Raw genomic sequence first — 19,269 nt, forward strand, 5'->3', positions numbered from 1 at the left:
ATCCTGATACATAAGAGGAAACCGAAGCCCAGAAAGAAAAGGGAATTGTTCAGACTCCTCCCAATGGCCTAGTCCACAGTGGCATAATGAACACTACTTCCCTGGCTATTTTGTCTTTTGTGTGTGGAGAGGGCATAGGTGAATCATTGGTGCGCCTAAAGAAATGAAGACATTTGTGTATCTAAGACAGAGAACCAAAAGCCTGATTTTTCTCTTTGGAAGAGTGGCTAAGCTGGAGTTGCAAGCCCACTTTGCCTGACCTTTATAGCTTTGATAAAGGCAACCTTGATTCATGATGCATGAGCCCGGGTCTTTGAAACCCATAAGAAATGGTTTGTTCATTGAACATGCAAACAAATTACTTTCCAAGGGCTGAAATCTAAACTGACATTAAGCTCTGAGAACATCTATATTTAATTATACATAAAGGCCAGAAAACAATTTGTATCTTAAAATAGTAAAATTAAAAGAGAAGTCCCACCTATGCGAATAATTTATTTCATTGCAACACTACCCTTCAGTTTTGCTGTCATTTGTCTAGATTAGCAGAGCTGGCTTTATCAGTATTTCCAGGACAGCCCTGAAATATGAGCTTAGATTGGAAATAAGCAGAGTGCCTCCCAGGGCACTGGCGCTATACAGTCAGGGAGTGTGTTGGCTTCCAACAAAGTCTGCCTCTCCGTAGGAGGAATAATAATGAAATACAATCTAAGATCATATATTTCTCTTAGGACAGGACTTAGGGGTCAAAACATAGTGGGAAGAAACACAGGCTAGAAAGCACAGAGATACGGATCCTAAGTCTGACCCAGGGCAGAATCAAATGCTAATCCACTCTGACCCTCAGGTTCCTCATCTATAAATACAGTGAGAAGCTTGGATCCAGTGATCAAGTTGGAAGAAGAGGGATAGAATGTGAAATGAAAAACATGAATCAAATAAAAATGGCTGGACTATTTCTAAATATTCTTCAAAACTCCCCTCACCCCCCCCCCGGCATAGTAATCTTCCCCTTCAATTGAGCATAGCCTGGAATTGTGGGAAAAGCACTGGACCAAGGTTTGGGACATCTAGATTCTCATCCCATCTGATTCTTGAACTCTTTGTGTTCTAGGTAAAGCTCTTTCCCTCTCTGCCTCTCAGTTTCCCCATCTGCTTCGTGAGAGATTATGGTCCTCACTGGCTCCCCGTCAGCCGGGCGCCCTCTCGATCCATCCCTGACTGACTCAAGCAGGATCTCTCTTGGGGCAGGAAGTTCTGCTTTTGTACCTCTCCTTTGGTCTTTTCAAAGAACAAAAGGTGTGTCTCAGGCAGGAGGGCGAGGGGCCTGAGTCACGGTCTGTGTAGTGCCCATGTGGCAAACCACAGAGACCGCTGTTCTGAATGTCTGGGTTGTTGCCATGTGGGTCTTTCTCGAACTGTCCAGGAACCTGATTAACCTCATTGATGCCTGTTTGTTTGCATGTTTTCAAACATCCCCTCTCTGGTGGTTTGTATGCTGCTTCTCAAGACGTGCCGAGGACATTGGGGCCAGCTCGAATTCTTTGTACCGAGGAGGCCAGGGCTGGGTTGCTTCTAAAATGAAGATGGGGCAGGAGGGAGGGCCACCCACTGCCTACTTTTCTCTCGGTTCCTTTAGCACACCCAGAGCCTGACAGGCCAACCGTGCTCGCAACCTGGAAGCGAGGCCCGGAATGGCTTGGCCTGGATTTTTTTTTTTTATATAAAGTGGCAGCACGGAGAGCTTAGCAAGTGCTGGCTGCTTGTCATTAGGTTAGTGGCAGCCCAGCGTCAGGGAAGAGAATCTGAACCCTGAGCTGTGGGGGCCGAAGACCCAGCTGTCACCCCAGCTGTCACCTCGGCTGGCCTTGACGGACCTTGCCCTGCTTTCCCTAGTTCCCTGGTCTCTCAGCTGAGGGGGCTGGGCTGATCAGTTGCACCTGTGGGGTTCGGAGGAGGTATCCGAGGAGGTATTCAGAGAGCTGCCTCAGGTGGCAGGGGGGCGGGGGGGGAGGGTGTGGGAGGGGGGAGCAGGCACCATGCAGACCCTTCAACACCTCGCTGGGGCCTTGGGGCTTTGCAGGCCTCGCATTCATGTATTCGAGGTCAGTGGTTCCCACACTTTGCGGTATTGGGACTCCTTGATGTTCTTAAAAATCACTGGGGACCCCGAAGAGCTTTGATTTATGTGGGATCTAGCTGTTGCTATTTACTATGTTTGAATTTAAAATGGAGAAAATGTCAAAACCAGGTACTAACTTATTTAAAATCACGAGAAGTCACCTACTACATAGTAATACGAGGAACATATTTTTATGAAAAATCACTGATCTCCAAAGCAAAAAAAAAAATTATTAGTATTATTTTCTATTTTGTAAATCTCTTTGATATCTGGCTTCATAGAAGACAGATGGATTCTCATATCAGTGTCTGCTTTCGAGCTGTTTTAATATATTATTCTCGTTGAAGTATGTGAAGAAGGTCTAGCCTCACACGAACATCTGCTTGGAAAAGGGAGGACCTCAAGGATCCTCAGGGATGGGTCTTGAAGATAGCCAGTGTCCTCATGCCACACTTTGAGAACTGTTGCTCCACATGAATGGTATCCCTTGGAGTTATACAGTGCTCATCCTGTGCAACGATACATAGCGGTTCTGCTCTTCCCCCTCTGCCTTCACCCCATCCCCTCTTCAAACAGAGCAACTTGGTCTTTATCTGTTTTATATGATAGAGGTTTGGGAGGCTTTTGTTTGAAAAAAGGATTCTGTTTCTAAAAGTGTTTGAAACCCACCCACCCCAATCTTAGGATACTGAAGACCCAAGGATTTGAGAGGTGATTGGGGTCATTGAGATCGTTTCCCTGGGCTTCCTCTTCTCTGATATTGTGAACCTCCAAACTTTGAGGAGGGGGATCTGAGATCATGCCTCAGTTCTTCCCACACAGTAACATGTCATCTTGATATGGACAGTCTCAGCTCAGAAAAATGACATCATATGGCTTGGGAGATTTAATGCCACCTCAGCATGGAGCTGACCTGCCAAGGGAGTGACACAGGCTGGAAGAGGAGTAGATTCACTGTTTGCTGAGCTGTCTGATCACTGGGGGGTGGGGGGAGGGGGTGACAGGCCCTAAGGGCAAGTTTCAGTGATATACTTATATGTTGTCATCTTTAGAGCTAGACATTCATCATCATTATTTATTTCCTAGGTGTGTGTCAGATCTTTATTCCAGGGGACAGGAGCCGGTGCCAAATATCACAGGATCTAAGTGCCCTCACAACGCATTGACACTTCTTCCAATTTCTTGTCTAATAGAGAATGCCTCACTGCCAGAATCATTATTGATTTCATGTCATTTCTTTCATAAAAATCATCTCCTGAGTTTTGCTGGGTTTGGCTTATAGCTAAGAATGTTCTCCTCCCTCTTCTCTTCTGGGCAAGATGCTGTGAATCCCACTGCTGTGGGTCAGATGACGGTTCCACAGCGATCTCTCCAACCTGCCCACTTTCCCTTTAGGCTGTGACCAAGCACAGAGGTCCTCCCGAAGCTGGAGGGGGAAGGGAGAGCGGCCTCTTCTCTCTGGTCTCATTTGCTTTGTTGCTTCCACCAGCTTAAGCATTAATTAAGAAGCCCAGCCCCAAATGCCTACCGCTAGGGTCAATCATTTGGGCTAATTGGGTGTCTCCAATTTAATGGAACTCTTCTCTGGAGTAAGAAATAAAACTGAATCTCTGAGAGAAATTGGAACCCTTACAACTTGCTGGTAGGAATGTAAAACGTTGCAGCTGCTGTGGAAAATGGTTTGGCAGTTCCTCAGAAAGTTAAACATAGAATTACTATATGATCCAGCAATTCCACTCTTAGGTATATACCTAAGAGAAATGAAAACACATGTCCACACAAACACTTGTAAATGAATGTTCACGGCAACATTAATCATGATAATGAAAAAGTAGAGTCAACACAAACACTCATCAGTGGATGAATGGATAAACAAAATGTGATGTATTTGTACAATGGGCTATTGTTCAGCCATAAAAAGGTTTAAAGTGTCGAACCAATGCTATGATAAATATGAACCTCAAAAACTTTATGCTAAGTGAAAGAAGCCAGACTGAAGAGGCCATGTATCGTATGATTCCACTCCTAAGAACTATTCAAATAGGTGAATCCAGAGAGACAAAAAGCAGATTGGTGTTTGCCAGAGCTGAGGGCAGTGCGAAAGGAGTGACCACTTAAAGGGTACGGATTTCCTTTAAAGGTGATGAAAGTGTTTTGCAACTAGATAGAAGTGGTGGTGACACAACTTGTGAATGCACCAAACGCTACTGACCTGTGGACTTTCAAGTGGTTAATTTCGTGATATGTGAATCTCATGCCAATAACAACAATGCAAAACAAACAAACAAAAAACCACCTGGATACCTGATTGCTGTCCTTTCTTGGGCTGGTTTCATTCCTGAATGTCTGTGGAATCAGGAACCCAATCTTTAGCCATGAACTTGTCCTGAGTGGAAAATGGGCTTAGCAGACCTTGTAGGTCCTGTGGAGCTACTGTGTATGAAGTGTGGCCTTCCACACAGCTGCCTCCCCTGTTGGCTCTTGGAAGGCAGTGGCTATGTCCTGCTCATCCTGGCCTTTTGAGTGCTTTAACATATTCTTGGCATGCCAGAGACATTCAGTAGATGTTTGTCGATCGAATGATTGGATATGTCCGTCACAGCTTCTCATTCATCTCCATGTACCCCCACAAGACTGATAAGAGATCCAACACAGCTGATGCCCAGGACAGACGCTGCCCAGGACAGACGCTGTAGACTTGTCTAGCGTGTAGGGATGAAATTGTTTTGATGCATTTTTTTGGAAAGTTTGGATATCTATGCAGTGGGGTGCTATTGTCTATGAAGAGGAATGCAGTACTGATCCATGTTGTAACAAGGATGATCCTTGAGAATGTTCTGCTAAAGTCAAAGAAACCAGGCACATGAGACAATGTATTATATGATTTCATTTACTTGAAAGTTCCCAAATAGGAAAATCCGTAGAGACAAAGTAGATCAGTGGTGGTCAAGGCCTAAAAGGGATAGGGGGGTATGGTGGTGAGAGTCACAGCATGCTGCTGGCTTTCTTTTCGAAGAGATGAAAATGTTCTAAAATTGTGGTGATGACTGCACACATCTGTGAATACGCTAGCAGCCACTGATTTGTCCACTTGAAGTGGGTTGTGTGGTTTGTGAATTGCATTTCAGCCAAGCTGTTAAAAATTTAGATATATGTTGGAGGAGTGAAGAATAAATGTGAATCCAAGACAGATGTGTTCTTGTTTGGGGGAGAGATCTCCATCCAAGACCTAAAATAACTTTCCTGATCTATTCAGAGGGTTTCTCCCGAGAAAGATTCCTTTACATTGGGCTTCCCTTACAGCATCAACTCATGGGGGTTTCTAGATCATTACCTACCTGATGAGGGGCTGAGGGCAGAGTAGCTTAAAACCAGAGTGTGAAGGGCAACTGCCAACTGTTGGGAGTTAGAGACTGATCAGAATGTATGTCCCTGAGAAACCGGGATTCAGTTTGCAGGAACCCAACGACCTCGTGGTTTCCCTGCTGCCTCTAGGAGAGACACCACCCACTGCCCCACCCCCATTTTGATCAGGAGGAATGAACAAGCAGCCTAATGAGGTGCTATTTGGACAATTAAAAATTCGGCAAGCCCAGCTTCAAATAAGTTCTTCCTGATTCTTCCTTCTACTCTTGGGGACTATCCCTACTACTGCAGTGCCTATCAGCCTTCTTGAAGGAAGTGACACCAATTTGCTGCTACAGCGCTCCCACAGTGGGGCTGAGGAGAGTTGTGTGTGGAGATGGGCAGTGCCTGGTGCTACACTTAGACTTCACTGTTTCCCATGCCTTAGACACCCAGAAACTCCTACAGCATCATCGCCACTTAGCTGACAGCTTGGAGCCATGGTCCATGGCTCCTCAGATCCCAGGCAGGGAGACTCCTCTCCTAGAAGTGAGCCCATCAGTTCGTGTGTGTGCGCACATGCACGTGTGCGTGCGCACATGCACAGGGATTACAAAACTGCCAGTGGTTATGAGGAAATTGATAGGTTATTCGTGTGTGCCTTGGGTCCCAAGGCCAAGGACAGGCCAAAGGTGCTCTCAGGAAGCCAAGAACCAGGACTGGACAAAGTTTTGTTGGACGTGGGTTTGCGGTTGGGAGCTCACTTACTTGCAAAAAAAATGACCACATCATTTGGCAGTTGGAGGGAACTCCTTTCTATTTGGCAGATGACCACAGAGCAAGAGTGAGCCAATACATAGTTAGAGGGTGAAAAGAACATAGGCTTTGGGGTCAAATCAACCAAGTTATCCAAAAAGCTGTAGGATCTTTGGCAAGTGGCTTCCTGTCTCTGAGGCTGTTTCCTCACCTGTACGAGGAGATAAGAAAGAGCATCTTGCAAGATTATTGTTCTCATTAAACAAAGAGCCCAGGCCTCATGCCTGGATCTCCCGCTGCTGGTTCTCAGCTGGCTCTTTGACTCCCATCCCTGTAGCCCACCCATCACCACTTGTTAGATGGCCAAGGGGAGAGCAGCAGCACTATGGCAGTAGGAGACATGTGACCTTGGATATGTCCTTTCTCTCAGGACCTATAAAATGCAGAGGTTGGGTTTATGTTCTCTAAGAGTACCTTCCAGCTTTGACAGGTTTCTCAGCTACATCGAGGTCAAATTGTGAATGCCTGGCTCACCATGTCTGAGGACCGGCTCCATTATTTAGCAAATACAATTCTTTCCCAAGGCAACAACTCTCCTCTTACCACCATAAATTACACAGACCTTCTTGGAATGAGGCACTCACTGTATCCTCTTCCTGGTTTCCTCCTCTCCCTCGTTGGTCATCTTGGACCTTCAGGATTCCGTCTACATCAAATTTAACCATGTTTTCTCATAGATTAAAAAAATACAGGTGTAAGAGCAAGAAACAGCCCTCACTTCTGCTCTGGAGTGAAAGGCCCGATATGCCTGCCAACCTGGCCCACCCACTGCCACCCAATTTATGTCCCAGGGGCACAGCACAGCTGTGGTGAAGACTTACCGCGGGGTTTCATCTTCAAATGAGCTATGACCTCTCTTCCTCATGTATTCAAGTGCTTGGCACTCACAGCCTGCAAGTTTATCCTGGGATTCAAAATGAAAAACGGTCCCATGAGAACCTTAAAAAGAGGCGAGCAAGGAATCCCTTCTGGGAGCTGCAAGGCTGGTGCAGGAACTGGAGGGCCACCCGGCTTGTGGGACAGGTGGTCTTGGCCGGAGAGCTTCTTTCTGCACCGTCACCCTTCCTCAGTGCAGTGGGGAAGGCATCACATGTAGAATCAGGGCCGACTGAGTATTCTCTGGGCTGTACCTGATTGACCTGTAAGATGAGAAGAAGGATGCCTGCCTCACAGGCACAGGACATTTTAGGGGCTGATGAGCTTGGGTGCTGGCATCCTACAGCTCTGGATTTGAGTTAAGACCTGGGCAAGCCCCCTCAGAGGCTCCATGATGGTAGCAATGAGTGTAGACTTTCATTCGGGATGAGATGAGATCATTCCTGTCAAGTGCATGGTGTCTGGCATATAGAAAGCTCTCGTTAAGTGCAAGCTAACAGTGTATGATTGTTACGATGTGCTGCTTAGGGATCATTTCCAATGATTCTAGAAAAGATATTCCATGTACTCCTCCCGACGGTTTGGCCATCTTGTCTATATTCTATATTCTTTGGAGCAGAAGCCCACAGGGTCTTTTTTGGTACCCGGTTTCGACACATCCGGGAAGACATGAAATTAAGAATCATGTAATAAAAGGGGATCTGTGTCCTCTTGAAGATAAAGGATTTGCCCTAATGGTGGCTCGCCACCTTCACCTTGAAAGATGTCCACAGCCCACGAAAATGTTGAGTGGGTCACAATGTTTCCAAAAGCAGCATATCCATTAATAGGTAAAGCTGGGCTTACTTGTTAGTTTTTTTTTTTTAATTTTTAAATTTTTTTTGGTAAAGATTTTTATTTATTTGACAGAGAGAGATAGAGAGAGAGAGGTCACAAGTAGGCAGAGAGGCAGGCAGAGAGAGAGGGGGAAGCAGGCTCCCTGCTGAGCAGAGAGCCCGATGCGGGGCTCAATCCCAGGACCCTGGGATCACGACCTGAGCTGAAGGCAGAGGCTTAACCTGCTGAGCCACCCAGGCGCCCGTAATTTTTAAATTTTCACTCCAGTTAACATACAGTGTTATGTTAGTTTGGGGTATGCAGTATAGTGATCTAGCATTTCCATCCAACATCCTGTGCTCATCAGGACACATGCTCTCCTTCAGCCCCCCCCCCTGTCTTCCCCCCACCCCCTACCGCCCTCCTGTCTGGTAACCCACAGTGTGTTCTCTAGAGTTAAAAGCTGTTCCCTGGGGCGCCTGGGTGGCTCAGTCAGTTAAACCTCTGCTTTCAGCCCAGGTCATAATCCCAGGGTCCTGGGATCGAACCCCACGTCGAGCTCCCTGCTCACCGGAGAGCCTGCTTCTCCCTCTCCCTTTCCTGCCACTCCCCCTCCTTGTGCTCTCAATCTCTGTAAAATAAATAAATAAAACCTTTAAAAGGAAAGTCTGTTCCTTGCTTTCTCTCTTTTTTTCTCCCTCTTTTGTTTCTCTCCCTCATTTGTTTCGCTTCTTGAATTCTACCTATGAGTAAAATCCTCTGGTGTTTGTCTTTCTCTGATTTATTCTGCTTACTTAGCACTGATTTTTAACAATGAAGTCCATTATACAGATGTTTCAATTGCTAGACCCCAGACACTTAAGTCTTTGGGACTATCTGGATAATGAGGAACATTTTTCACCAAAATTGTTAGTTATATTCCATTCAGCAGGTTTGATCGAGGGCCTGGTTTGTATCCTCTGTGAGGTGTTACTGGAGATCACAGTTTTGTTGAGCAAAATGAAACAGGTTAGAGACACCCCAAGGAAAGTGGAGGAGCTGGGCTTCATAGAAAATTCTATTGACTCAAGAGCCTGTGCGCCCCTCCCCTCTAAGAACATCACCCCTCCACTGACCTGCCACTTCACTCTTCCTTTGGGGCTGGCTCAAGGAAAGGTTCAGGCCAAATCCATCAGCTCCTGCCATACTTGGACTCAGCATAGATGGAAGCTCCTTGCTGAGAGTAGGTGACATGTTGGTCCAGAATGATCCAGACTATACCATCCCACCTGTCTCTCTACATTCTGATCCCATTAGTGACTCAGTTGAGTATTTCCCGAGAATGATCTCGATCCTTAGTTTTGCACTTGTTAAATCATTACTCCTTAGGGACTTTTTCATGGTGTGTATTTTAAACATGCTACAATATGAACAAAGCAGTTGTATCTTGCGTTGGCATCTTGCCATCCTTTGTGTGTGTCAGCATAAAATACGTGGGGTTCAGTAGAATAGTAGCCCCTTATGGAGCTGAATGTAAAAGGTAGAGTGGAAATCTTCCCTGCCGATTTGAACCAGCGCTGCACTAGCTTTCACTGTAGACCTTCTAGAAATCTGAAATATGGAAACAAAATGAGACAAAATGAGCAACACGCACATACGTACATTTATATTTCTATTCGAAATGAAACCTTTTCAGGCCCTTATTAATACCAAAATCTCTAAGAGATTCTTAACGGTCTGTCTTTCCTTCAAAGACAAAGTATATATGTGATCAAATTGAGGAAATGCATTGCTGGAAACTTCCATACAAATGCAGGTGTTTGCATCACCTGGAGAATTCTAAAACACATTGAAAAATTGCTGTCAACTTTCAATTGATGGAGTCAGGCTTTGTGCACCTTATTTTATAATTCAGACATCATGAGTATGAATGCTTTTCAGGACGGAGAACAAGCCAGATTTTCTTTGATGGCCTTCCATTTTTGGGGGGGGGGGTGGGACAGATATTTTGTTTAGTTTGTTCAGTGGCAAAACATTCCTTTCCCTGCTCTTTGCAAGACTAAATTGTCAAGTAGGTGCTTTAGAGATTCCTTCAGAAAGAATATATTGTGACATAGCCAAGGACAGATGAATAGTTAAACCCATCTCCCACCCAAACAGGAATCCCTGGGTCTCCAGATTCTTAATTAGATCAGCACTAGAGGGCACTCTTATGATGCCAAAATAGGAGAATTTTTACTACATACTGGCGGGCGGAGGTTGGGGTGGGGTGAGGGGGCCTGTTCTGTAAGGAGCTGTAGACAAGGAACAAAGGAGAAAACATCCTATCTTAGGACGGACTGGCTGGCCAACAGCAGAGAAAACACTATTTTGAAAAGCCTGTTTTAACAATCTTCCTCATCAGATCCACTTTGTTTCCCAAATGTGATTGGTATTTTTGGCAATGCAAGACCCAGGTATTAGGCATTATTTCTCAAATGAAAAGAATGTAAGAATCACTGATTATCACCACGTGATGCGATAAAAGTGCCTCTAGGCAGAAAACAGAACACGAGAGAGCAGTTTAGGAAAATGTGTTTACAATTTAACAGCCACTGAAAAAGAAGAATTTAACATCCTCGAGGGGGTTCATGGTTGTGTGCTTGGGTCTGGAGTGTAGTGTGGATGCCTGCTTGCCGGCTGTCCCCAGGTGGTGGTGCTCAGCGGACCTGGGGGTGGGGAATGCGCTCCCAGAGGACGGACCCAGAGGCTTGGGCCCGCTCTTGGCTCTGCCACCCATGTGTTCTGTGATCTGTGGCAAGTCCCTGCCCCTGAGACACCAGTGGTCCCAACAAGATTACCCAAAGTCATCCTTCAGTGGCTCAAAGTCTGGGGTAGATGATCACAGGAAGAATTTCCACTGTCATTTATTTATTGGCTACTTGTGATCTAAATCTAACCATGGGATAGAAAGTAATCCATGCTCTCAGTAGAGATGGGACCCAAAGGATTGGCCAGCCCAAAGGGCTCAGATGCCCATGTTAGCTACTTTTTTTTTAGGTTTACTGCCCAGTCCAAATATAGCCTTAGTTACCACATTTAAGCCATCTTTAGCGCCCGCCCTCCAAAAATTGGCTTATTACACCCAAGTGAGGTAGGTGATTCCTGTCTTGTGCGCTGGGCACTGGCCAGAATCACTCTGGCGTGCCCTTGTGCAGTTTTCTGAGGAGCCAGTGGGTGGTCTGGTGATCTGATGGGAAGAAGGGGCCCCTGAAGACAAACTAGTCCAGTCTGCCTTTGGTCTCAGAGTTTCTAAGAACCACTCAAGAGTGTTTCTCTCTAGGCCTCTGTAAGAGCCCAGGCTATACTTCATTGGAATGTTCCCGACTGAGTCAAATTCCTTATAAAGTCTTAAAGTGTTATAATGAACAGGGGCCTTTGGGAAAGCACTTAGTCCAGCACTTTTACTGTGTAGACAAGGAAACGGAGAGCCATCTTTCCTGTGGGAGGAGGCCCTTGCCAAGGATCACACAACAGAGTTGTCATGGGGACAGCTTTTTGACTTTTAGTCCATGCCTCTTTCTCTTACCTTGTGCTGCCAGTACCTTTCCCCACCCACAGTGACTCCAGGGAATAAGAGACCAGTGGCTATTAACCAAAGTGTTTTTGATAGAGCTAGAATAGCTCTATCATATATATTATATATGTATATAATATATATATGACACATACATGTGTCATATATTGCATGTTGTATGTATTGCATTGAGGTGGTATAAATGGAAGGGACCAATCCTTATCAAAAATGTGTCCTCTCGGGGCGCCTAGGATGGCGCAGTCGGTTGAGCATCCAACTCTTGGTTTCAGCCCAGGTTGTGATCTCAAGGTCGTGGGATTGAGCCCCGAAACGTGCTCAGCGTGGAGTTCTGTTTGGGGTTCTCTGTCCTTCTTCCTTGGCCCCTCCTGCTTATGCTCTCTTTTTTCTCTCTCTAAAATAAATAAACACCTCTTTTTAAAAATGGGTCATTTCTAAATGTTCTAGGACTGGAGACTGAATCATTAAAAGGTCATTTCTGTGGTTCTGGAAGACTCTGTAGTCAATACTGTTGCCCAAAGGCCAAGGATAAGATTGAAATCCTTGTCAACTGGAAGAGAATGTAGGCCAGGAAAATGGTCCTGGAAGCCAGGTTTAGTATCTTGGGGGAAGAGGACTCTGTGGAAGGAGCAGTCAAGACAGACCCAGGAAACCTGGCCTTTTACCTGTAGGTGTCATTGGACACTTGGTTTGAAAAGCCGGTTCTGTTCCCAGAATAACAAGATGTAACAAGACGGCGTAGTGACGGGGGTTGGGATTCCTGACACTGGTCTGCCATAAATTCCTATGCTTCTGGACCATTTTCTGACTTGTCTCTTCCCCAGATGAAAATAATCATGCATCAGAGTTCTTGAGTCCTGTCTATGGACCCCCTGCTCTGCTCTACTGAATTCCATGCCTGATGCCTTCTAATCCTTACATTGGCCTTTCTATACAGGTTATTTTCAGGTGCTTTCTGCTCTGTTGGACCAGCCCCTTGCCATACTGGTTGTTCAGTATGTTGAATGTCATCACTGGTGTGGGCACAATACTTGTCCCCATTTTGCAGGTGTGGGAGTCAAGGCTGGGAGCTTAATGCACCTTGGCAGGGTCATGCAACCAGACTCGAACCCAGTCTGTGCACTTATTCTGTGGTCCCTCACCATGTCTCAGGCTTGTGTGTAAGCAAAAGTTGAGGCCAAGCATTTTAACTCAAGGAACGAAGACAAGTAGCTTTTTTGCCTAGGGCCTTAAGAAGCACTGGAGCCTTTCCCCGTCTTCTCCATTTCTACCCTCACCCCCTCACCAGTTTGAACAGGAATCCTTTGCCTGGGGCCTTTTGGCCATGGGCCCCTTTCCCATTTAGGGAACCCAATATAGCTTGCAGAGTAAGCTTTTTTTTCACTAGGATATACTGTATTTGACCTTCAAAGACCAAATGAGGATGTAGCCCAAGGTCTGCACGGAGGTGGAGGGTAACTGAGCAAAGCAAACCCAGATCACACCCAGGATTGGGGGAGGCATCCTAAATGGGGCAAAAGGTGGGAAATCAGGGGCCCAGCAACTCATGGTATGGGGGCTGTCAAGAGGGTGAGAAAACCAATCCAGTGTTAGAAACTAGAGTGGGTGAATGGACCATTTGCTTGGCAGCTCTGCCACAGGGATAGGTAATTGGTTCCTACAGAGTGTATTATCCACCACAGATTTGCAATCAGACCAAAACAATGTCGGTATGTTTTTTTTTTTTTTTCCTCCAAACTACCCTTTGCAAAATCGGAGCATCTGTGCAGCCTTTATCTGGGAGTGTGTGGATCTTTCTGCTGAGATTGACAGCAATCACCAACAGCCCAGGATCCTGGCAGATGAAGAAGCTGCATAAGCAGAAAGAGAAATGGGGGGGTCAGTTGTGCATCAATTAGATTTTCAATTAAGTTTCCTTGTGTAACTTTTCTATCCTAAAGAAGTGGCCATTGTATATTTCACATAAACAAAGCTGTTTCCCTGGACAGAATGATGATCAGCTGCATTTCAACACGGCTATTACTGTTTCGGCCATATTCCCATTTATGCATCGGCTCAGAATGCTGGGCTCTGGGCTCTTAGAATGTTGGGCTCTCTCTTAACTCCTAATAGCATGTTGCAGCAAGAAAAGGACTAGAGATTGCTGTATTCTTAACAGATTTGGCGCCAAAATAAATGGTGAAACTATTAGAGAATTGCAGAAGAGACTTTTGCCCATGATCAAAGGAGTGTTTGGTAAAACTAGGATTTAGAAACCAGGTATCCTGATGTTCAGGCCAGGGATCTCAGATTTTTACAGCTTTCGAAAGTTTTCTACATCTTCATTTGGATCCTTAATATCAAAGTGAATAGATAGCTTTATTAATTTTTTTTTAAGTTTCTGAAGCCCTGGGCATCTACCCTGAGAATATAAAGCCCAGGGGGCTGGTGTTACCATTGGAGGTTTCCAGTTAGCATGAATCACCATGTGGATTTCCATGGCCCCCGCGTCTCCCCCAGTTCCCATTTTTCCAATGATTATATGTATCCCCTTCATTTTCGTCTTTTCCTTTCCTTGTTAATTTGACATTTAGGCCATAGCTGTCACTTGAGGAATATTTAGTCACATCTTCTCAAACCCCAGCCCCGAGGTGGTTACTCTTTGTTGCTTCTTGTCTATCCAGTGAAGACTCTATCTGGGTCATGGTCATGAGAACTCCTTTTGTCCACCACCTGCTGTCCTAGGACATGACATGCCGAGGGGTGATGAGCCCGATCTCAGAGTGCCACCCAGGCTAGCTGTCATAGGACACCACAGCATACAGTGAGAAAAACTCTTCGTGTTTTTACAGCATTGCCAAATGCAAGCATGGGGAGTTCTAAGGACAAAAAATGGCCCAGCTGTAAAGAAGTATTTCAGCCTTATGTTGGGGGGTGGACTTCCACAAGGCAAATTTGCTAATGCAAATAATGGCAGCCCCTCCCATCAAAAAGAGAATTCTTTCTAATTCAGTTGTTGAATCTGATGCCATTGGATATGTTCTTTGTACATAAATAAAGACATAAAATGGGGGAGAAACTTTTCTAAGGCTAATAACATACAGTACATTTCTGTGGAACTTTTGTCCGCAAAGATGGCTTAAAAAAAAAAAATCTTCCATGAGATTATAAATTTCCTGAAGGCAGGGATTTGTGTCTGTTCTAGTCACTGCTGCTGCATCCTCAACCCCTATAATAATGTCTGACACATGGGAAACACCAAACTTGTTTGTGATTTGTTTAGTAAATGTATTTGACATACAATATTTGAGATGTACTGTGTTCATTTAATACAGCCATGTATACTGTAATATGATTGCCATTGTAGAGATATCTAGCATCTCTGTCACGTTATATAATTACCTCTTCTTTTTATTTAAAGAGCCCTTTTAGGGGCACCTTGGTGGCTCAGTCAGTTAAGCATCTGACTGGATTTCAGCTCCAGTCCTGATCTCAGGGTCCTGGGATCGAGCCTTGGGGTCTTGGGCTCTATGCTTAGCAGAGTGGGCTTGAGATTTCCTCTTTCCCTCCCTTTGCCCCTCCTCCCACTCACACTGTCTGCTCTCTCTCTCCCTCTCCCAATCTCTCTGTCTAAAATCAATCCATCAATCAATCTTTTTTTTTTAAAGATTTTATTTATTTATTTGACAGAGAGAAATCACAAGTAGATGGAGAGGCAGGCAAAGAGAGAGAGGGGGAAGCAGGCTCCCTGCTGAGCAGAGAGCCCGATGTGGGACTCGATCCCAGGACCCTGAGATCATGACCTGAGCCGAAGGCAGTGGCTTAACCCACTAAGCCACCCAGGCACCCCAACCAATCTTTTTTTTTAAGAGCCCTTTCAAAAGATTCCCTTCAAACGCCTGGGTGACTCAGACAGTTAAACGGCTGCCTTCGGCTCAGGTCATGATCCCAGGATCCTGGGATTAAGTCCCGCATAGGGCTCCTTGCTCAGTGGGGAGCCTGCTTCTCCCTCTCCCTCTGCCTGCTGCTCTGCCTGCTTGTGCACACACTGTCTCTCTCTCTCTGTGTGTCAAATAAATAAATAAAATCTTTAAAAAAATAAACAAAAGATTCCCTTCAAGAACATTCCCAAAAAATAAACAAAAGATTCCCTTCAAGAACATTCCCAAAGAGTGTATGTGTGAGTTTAAAATGGGTTCATAAAGTTAATTCATTTTTTCTAATCAATATGCTTTTCCTTTTTTTTTTTTTCTCCACCTTTTCTCCCCATGACCTTTGATTCACTTCTGATGACTGCCCACCCTTCTGGTTGATGCACCTGTAACGTCTTTTTGGATCACCCTTGAATATTCCACTTCTGGCAACCTGGATTCTCAGGTAAGGCAGTGAACTTCCAAAAGTCTTCTCAGTGCAATCATCAGGCAAACTTTCATAGGCAGTTGAGAAATTTACATAGAATTTTTTTTTAAATCTCAAGAGATAATAGTTGCCCTGATCGAGTTAAATGTGGTCCAGTTCCCATATAAATCAATTATGTGCATACTTCTATTATTTGAGGATTTCTATTAGTGCAGTAGAATGAAAATTATGGTTCTGGAATGTGCTACCTATTTGACTTTGGAATTTCCTAGTACTGAGAATCAATATACACCTTAATGGTTTGTTTGTTTGTGTTTTTTGTCATTTTATTTAAAATTTTTCACCCAAAGTTGTGTTACTTTATGTTCATGAGGCTGAGTGCAGTGAAAGAGGTCTTAGCCTTTCTTCACTGTTTAGGGAAACTAGGTCATGGGGTAGCTCAGAACATTCTAGATTACTTCTTTCTTGCGGCTGGAATGGAAGAAGAGCACATCGGGCCCTGGATGGTAAGTCAGCTAATGGGTGTGTCTTGTCTACCAGAGCTTTTGTCAAGCTCACCAACTACATCACTTGTTTCTCATAACATTAGTTTTTCCCATAGTCTTAACAACTCACCGAACCAGGGAAGAGGGCCTTATCCAGGAACTGATGTTAAGAGTCTTACACTAATTCTCAAATAATGAGGCAAAAGCTCTGCTGCTGGCCAAGCAATTAAAAGTCTTTCTTAGCTTACTTCTAGAGGCTTCAGACATACCCAATGTGAAGAAGTGCTTGTCCCATGAAAATGTACAGGCTATATAACTTGCTTTGGGCACAAATGTGTTATTACATTGTGATACTCCTCGTCCTGGCTTAATATACAATGAAAGGCTAATTTGAGTCCACTTGAACCCTTAAATTAACAATTGACCCATGCACACATTCTCATTCCCTGCTAATATCAGAAATTCATGTAATAGAATTAGCATTTTGTAACTCTTAAGATGTATATTAAGAAAACAGCTAAGACTATTTTTTTTTTTTTTTTTTGCATGGAGAAACATTGCTTACTTTGGTGGATGACTTGCATTTGGGGAAAGGGACTGGAGGGATGATTTATGTATCACTGTGTGTGCACCTTGAGTTTTCATCTTTTCGAAGAGCGTCAGCAAAGTCTAATCATTCTTTTCCTTCGGCTATCTGTGTTTCATATATGACTGATGATATCAAAAAAATATCAGAAATTCCTCCTAGGTCGTTTTCATCAGGCCTTTCCATGTTAGTGATGCCATAGCATTTGGTTCTGTTTGGTTTTTGGTTTATTGACCTTTGTGTTTCACTTAGATCGCCATCACTTGAGGGAAAGGGTAAGGAAAGAGCATGACCGAGTGACAGATCATCTTCAGCCAATAGCCTGCCAGAGGTCTGGCTCTCGCATTGTCTTGCCCATATGAGTCCCCTGATTCCTAATCCCCCACTCCTGGGGAGGAGCACATAGGGAACAAAGTGGAGGAGTCATCCATGAGTTGTTTCCTTGTGGTTTGGGAAACTGGAAAAATAACACACTAGCAAAGCAAAATGGAAAATGTTTATTATTTTAACTCCTCTCTGACCAAGTTCTTGCTAGCACCTGGTTTTACTGTTCCTTTAACAGGTGGAGGATTTTTCAGATTCTAGATGCAGCAAGGTAAGTGAAAATGTATTTTTAGTTTAACTGAACCCCAGTAAGCTAGAACAAACAGACTTTAGAATCAATTATTGGTTTGATTGCAGTACAATGAATAGTTTGGTTTTGGCTTGGACAAATTCTTTCCCGGGCATTTTTTTTTTTTTTTTTAAGTTTAAATCAGCTGAAACAAGCCAGGCATGTAGTTTCAGGTCTGTAAAGCTGACCCAGTGCAGAAGTGGGATGGATGCTCAGGGCCAGCACCCCAGACAGTCGGGCAGTGGGTCATTAGCTCCTTTTTCTCTTTGCTGAAATAAGATGACATGGTAGTTTTTGCGAAGAACACGCCACCATCGACAAAGTGTTTTTCTCTGTGTTTCAGGCATGCCTGCCTGTCACTAGGCTGGTTGGTGGTTTAGGAAACAACTAGGTCAGCATTTCATCGAGGGAAAAATCAATTATTTGAAAACATCAGGGCTTTAAAAGTGTGTAAATATGGAGCCTTGCAATGTAGAGTAACCCTAGAGGTGAGGGGCCTTTATGACAAGAACTCTGCAGCAGAGCAAATTCTAACCAAACACAGCAAAGTTCTTAACTGCAGGGATGCAGAACACAAATGTTCAAGAACACTCCAGAACAGCAGCACCTTCGCAGTACCCTCATATCGCAACCAGGGCTAAAGAGGGTAGTGAGAATCATTAGCTAGCTTGTCAATGTGTGCACTAGTTGCTTGGCATGCAGGTTTCTAAGATCATGATGCTCACCAGTGCTATATTTGGACTATTACAGGTTTGTTGGCACCAGAAATATTTACCATTGTCTTTGCTTTCTCTTCCAGTCCACTGAATTCCCATCCTAATACTCCCTGGCCTAAAGGGTTAGGGAGCAAAAGTGGTAGCCTTGGGATTCCTCCACAAGGGGCTGATTCTCATTCAGATAGAATTGATGCACCACTTCTTAAATGCCCAGTTTGGCTTTCAGGAGCTGAGCTTCCATATTCTCATTAGGGCCTTAGTGGATTCAACAGCTGAGAATAGTAAATTCAGTCTTTAATTCTGTGGTCAGATTGCAGTTCCTTGGGATAAATGGTATTGACCCACATAGACCCCTAGTCATACAATATGAGTATGGGAGGGCATTTAAAGATTATAGTGGGGTGACTGCTTAAGCCCCATCTCTGCTTTGAGCCCTGATTTCCTTATCTGTAAAGTCAGAGAGTAGATGATCAGTGAGATAATGGCCAATAACATACAGTCTATTATCCCAGGAATTGCTTTAATGGGGGAAATGTTGAGAATTTTGTTTTCATTTTTCTTTAAAATTTACTGCATGATAGAAGCACGTATCTCTACCGGTTTTGCTGTATCACAGAGTGAATCTTGATGTGCTCTGTTTTGATTATGGCTCTGATGAGTTTGACTAGAAGTCATTGTCAGAGCAATTGATGCCTACTCTTTGTTTATGAGAAAGGAAGAAAGGTATAGATGGGGAGATGGAGAAGAAACAGCTTTGGTAAATGTCACTGGGGCCATTTTTAATGCTGGTGGGCTGAATGATACATGAAAACCATTTGCAAGGCTAGGATATTTTTCAGCCACTAGTAAAATAATAAAGTAACGATTCATTTGGTAATCCCCACTGCACATGCAGTTTGAGAAATATACAAGATTATGATGATCTCTGCCTCATAATTAACAATTTGCATAAATGCTTGCTATTATTTAGTTGTCTGAATGGATTCTGTAATCCAGGGAAAGA

The 19,269-nt window shown here is 44.3% G+C and overlaps 1 protein-coding gene across 4 annotated transcripts in view; it reads left to right on the forward strand.

Moving 5' to 3' along the window:
- The window catches only part of HS6ST2 (heparan sulfate 6-O-sulfotransferase 2), a 279,181-nt gene that overhangs the window by 179,514 nt on the left and 80,398 nt on the right, over positions 1-19,269 (forward strand). For 3 of the 4 annotated variants that reach the window (XM_045068108.1, XM_045068109.1, XM_045068111.1), the window contains exon 3: positions 17,500-17,532. The exons of the other annotated variant lie outside the window; for it this stretch is intronic. In XM_045068108.1, the coding sequence (XP_044924043.1) occupies positions 17,500-17,532 (33 nt within the window). The remainder of the gene's footprint in view (positions 1-17,499; positions 17,533-19,269) is intronic. 4 annotated transcript variants of the gene reach the window in all.

Source organism: Mustela putorius, unplaced genomic scaffold, assembly GCF_011764305.1.
Source record: "Mustela putorius furo isolate JIRA1106 unplaced genomic scaffold, ASM1176430v1.1 tig00003899_pilon_pilon_pilon, whole genome shotgun sequence".
In the NCBI taxonomy this organism is placed as follows: Eukaryota; Metazoa; Chordata; class Mammalia; order Carnivora; family Mustelidae; genus Mustela; species Mustela putorius.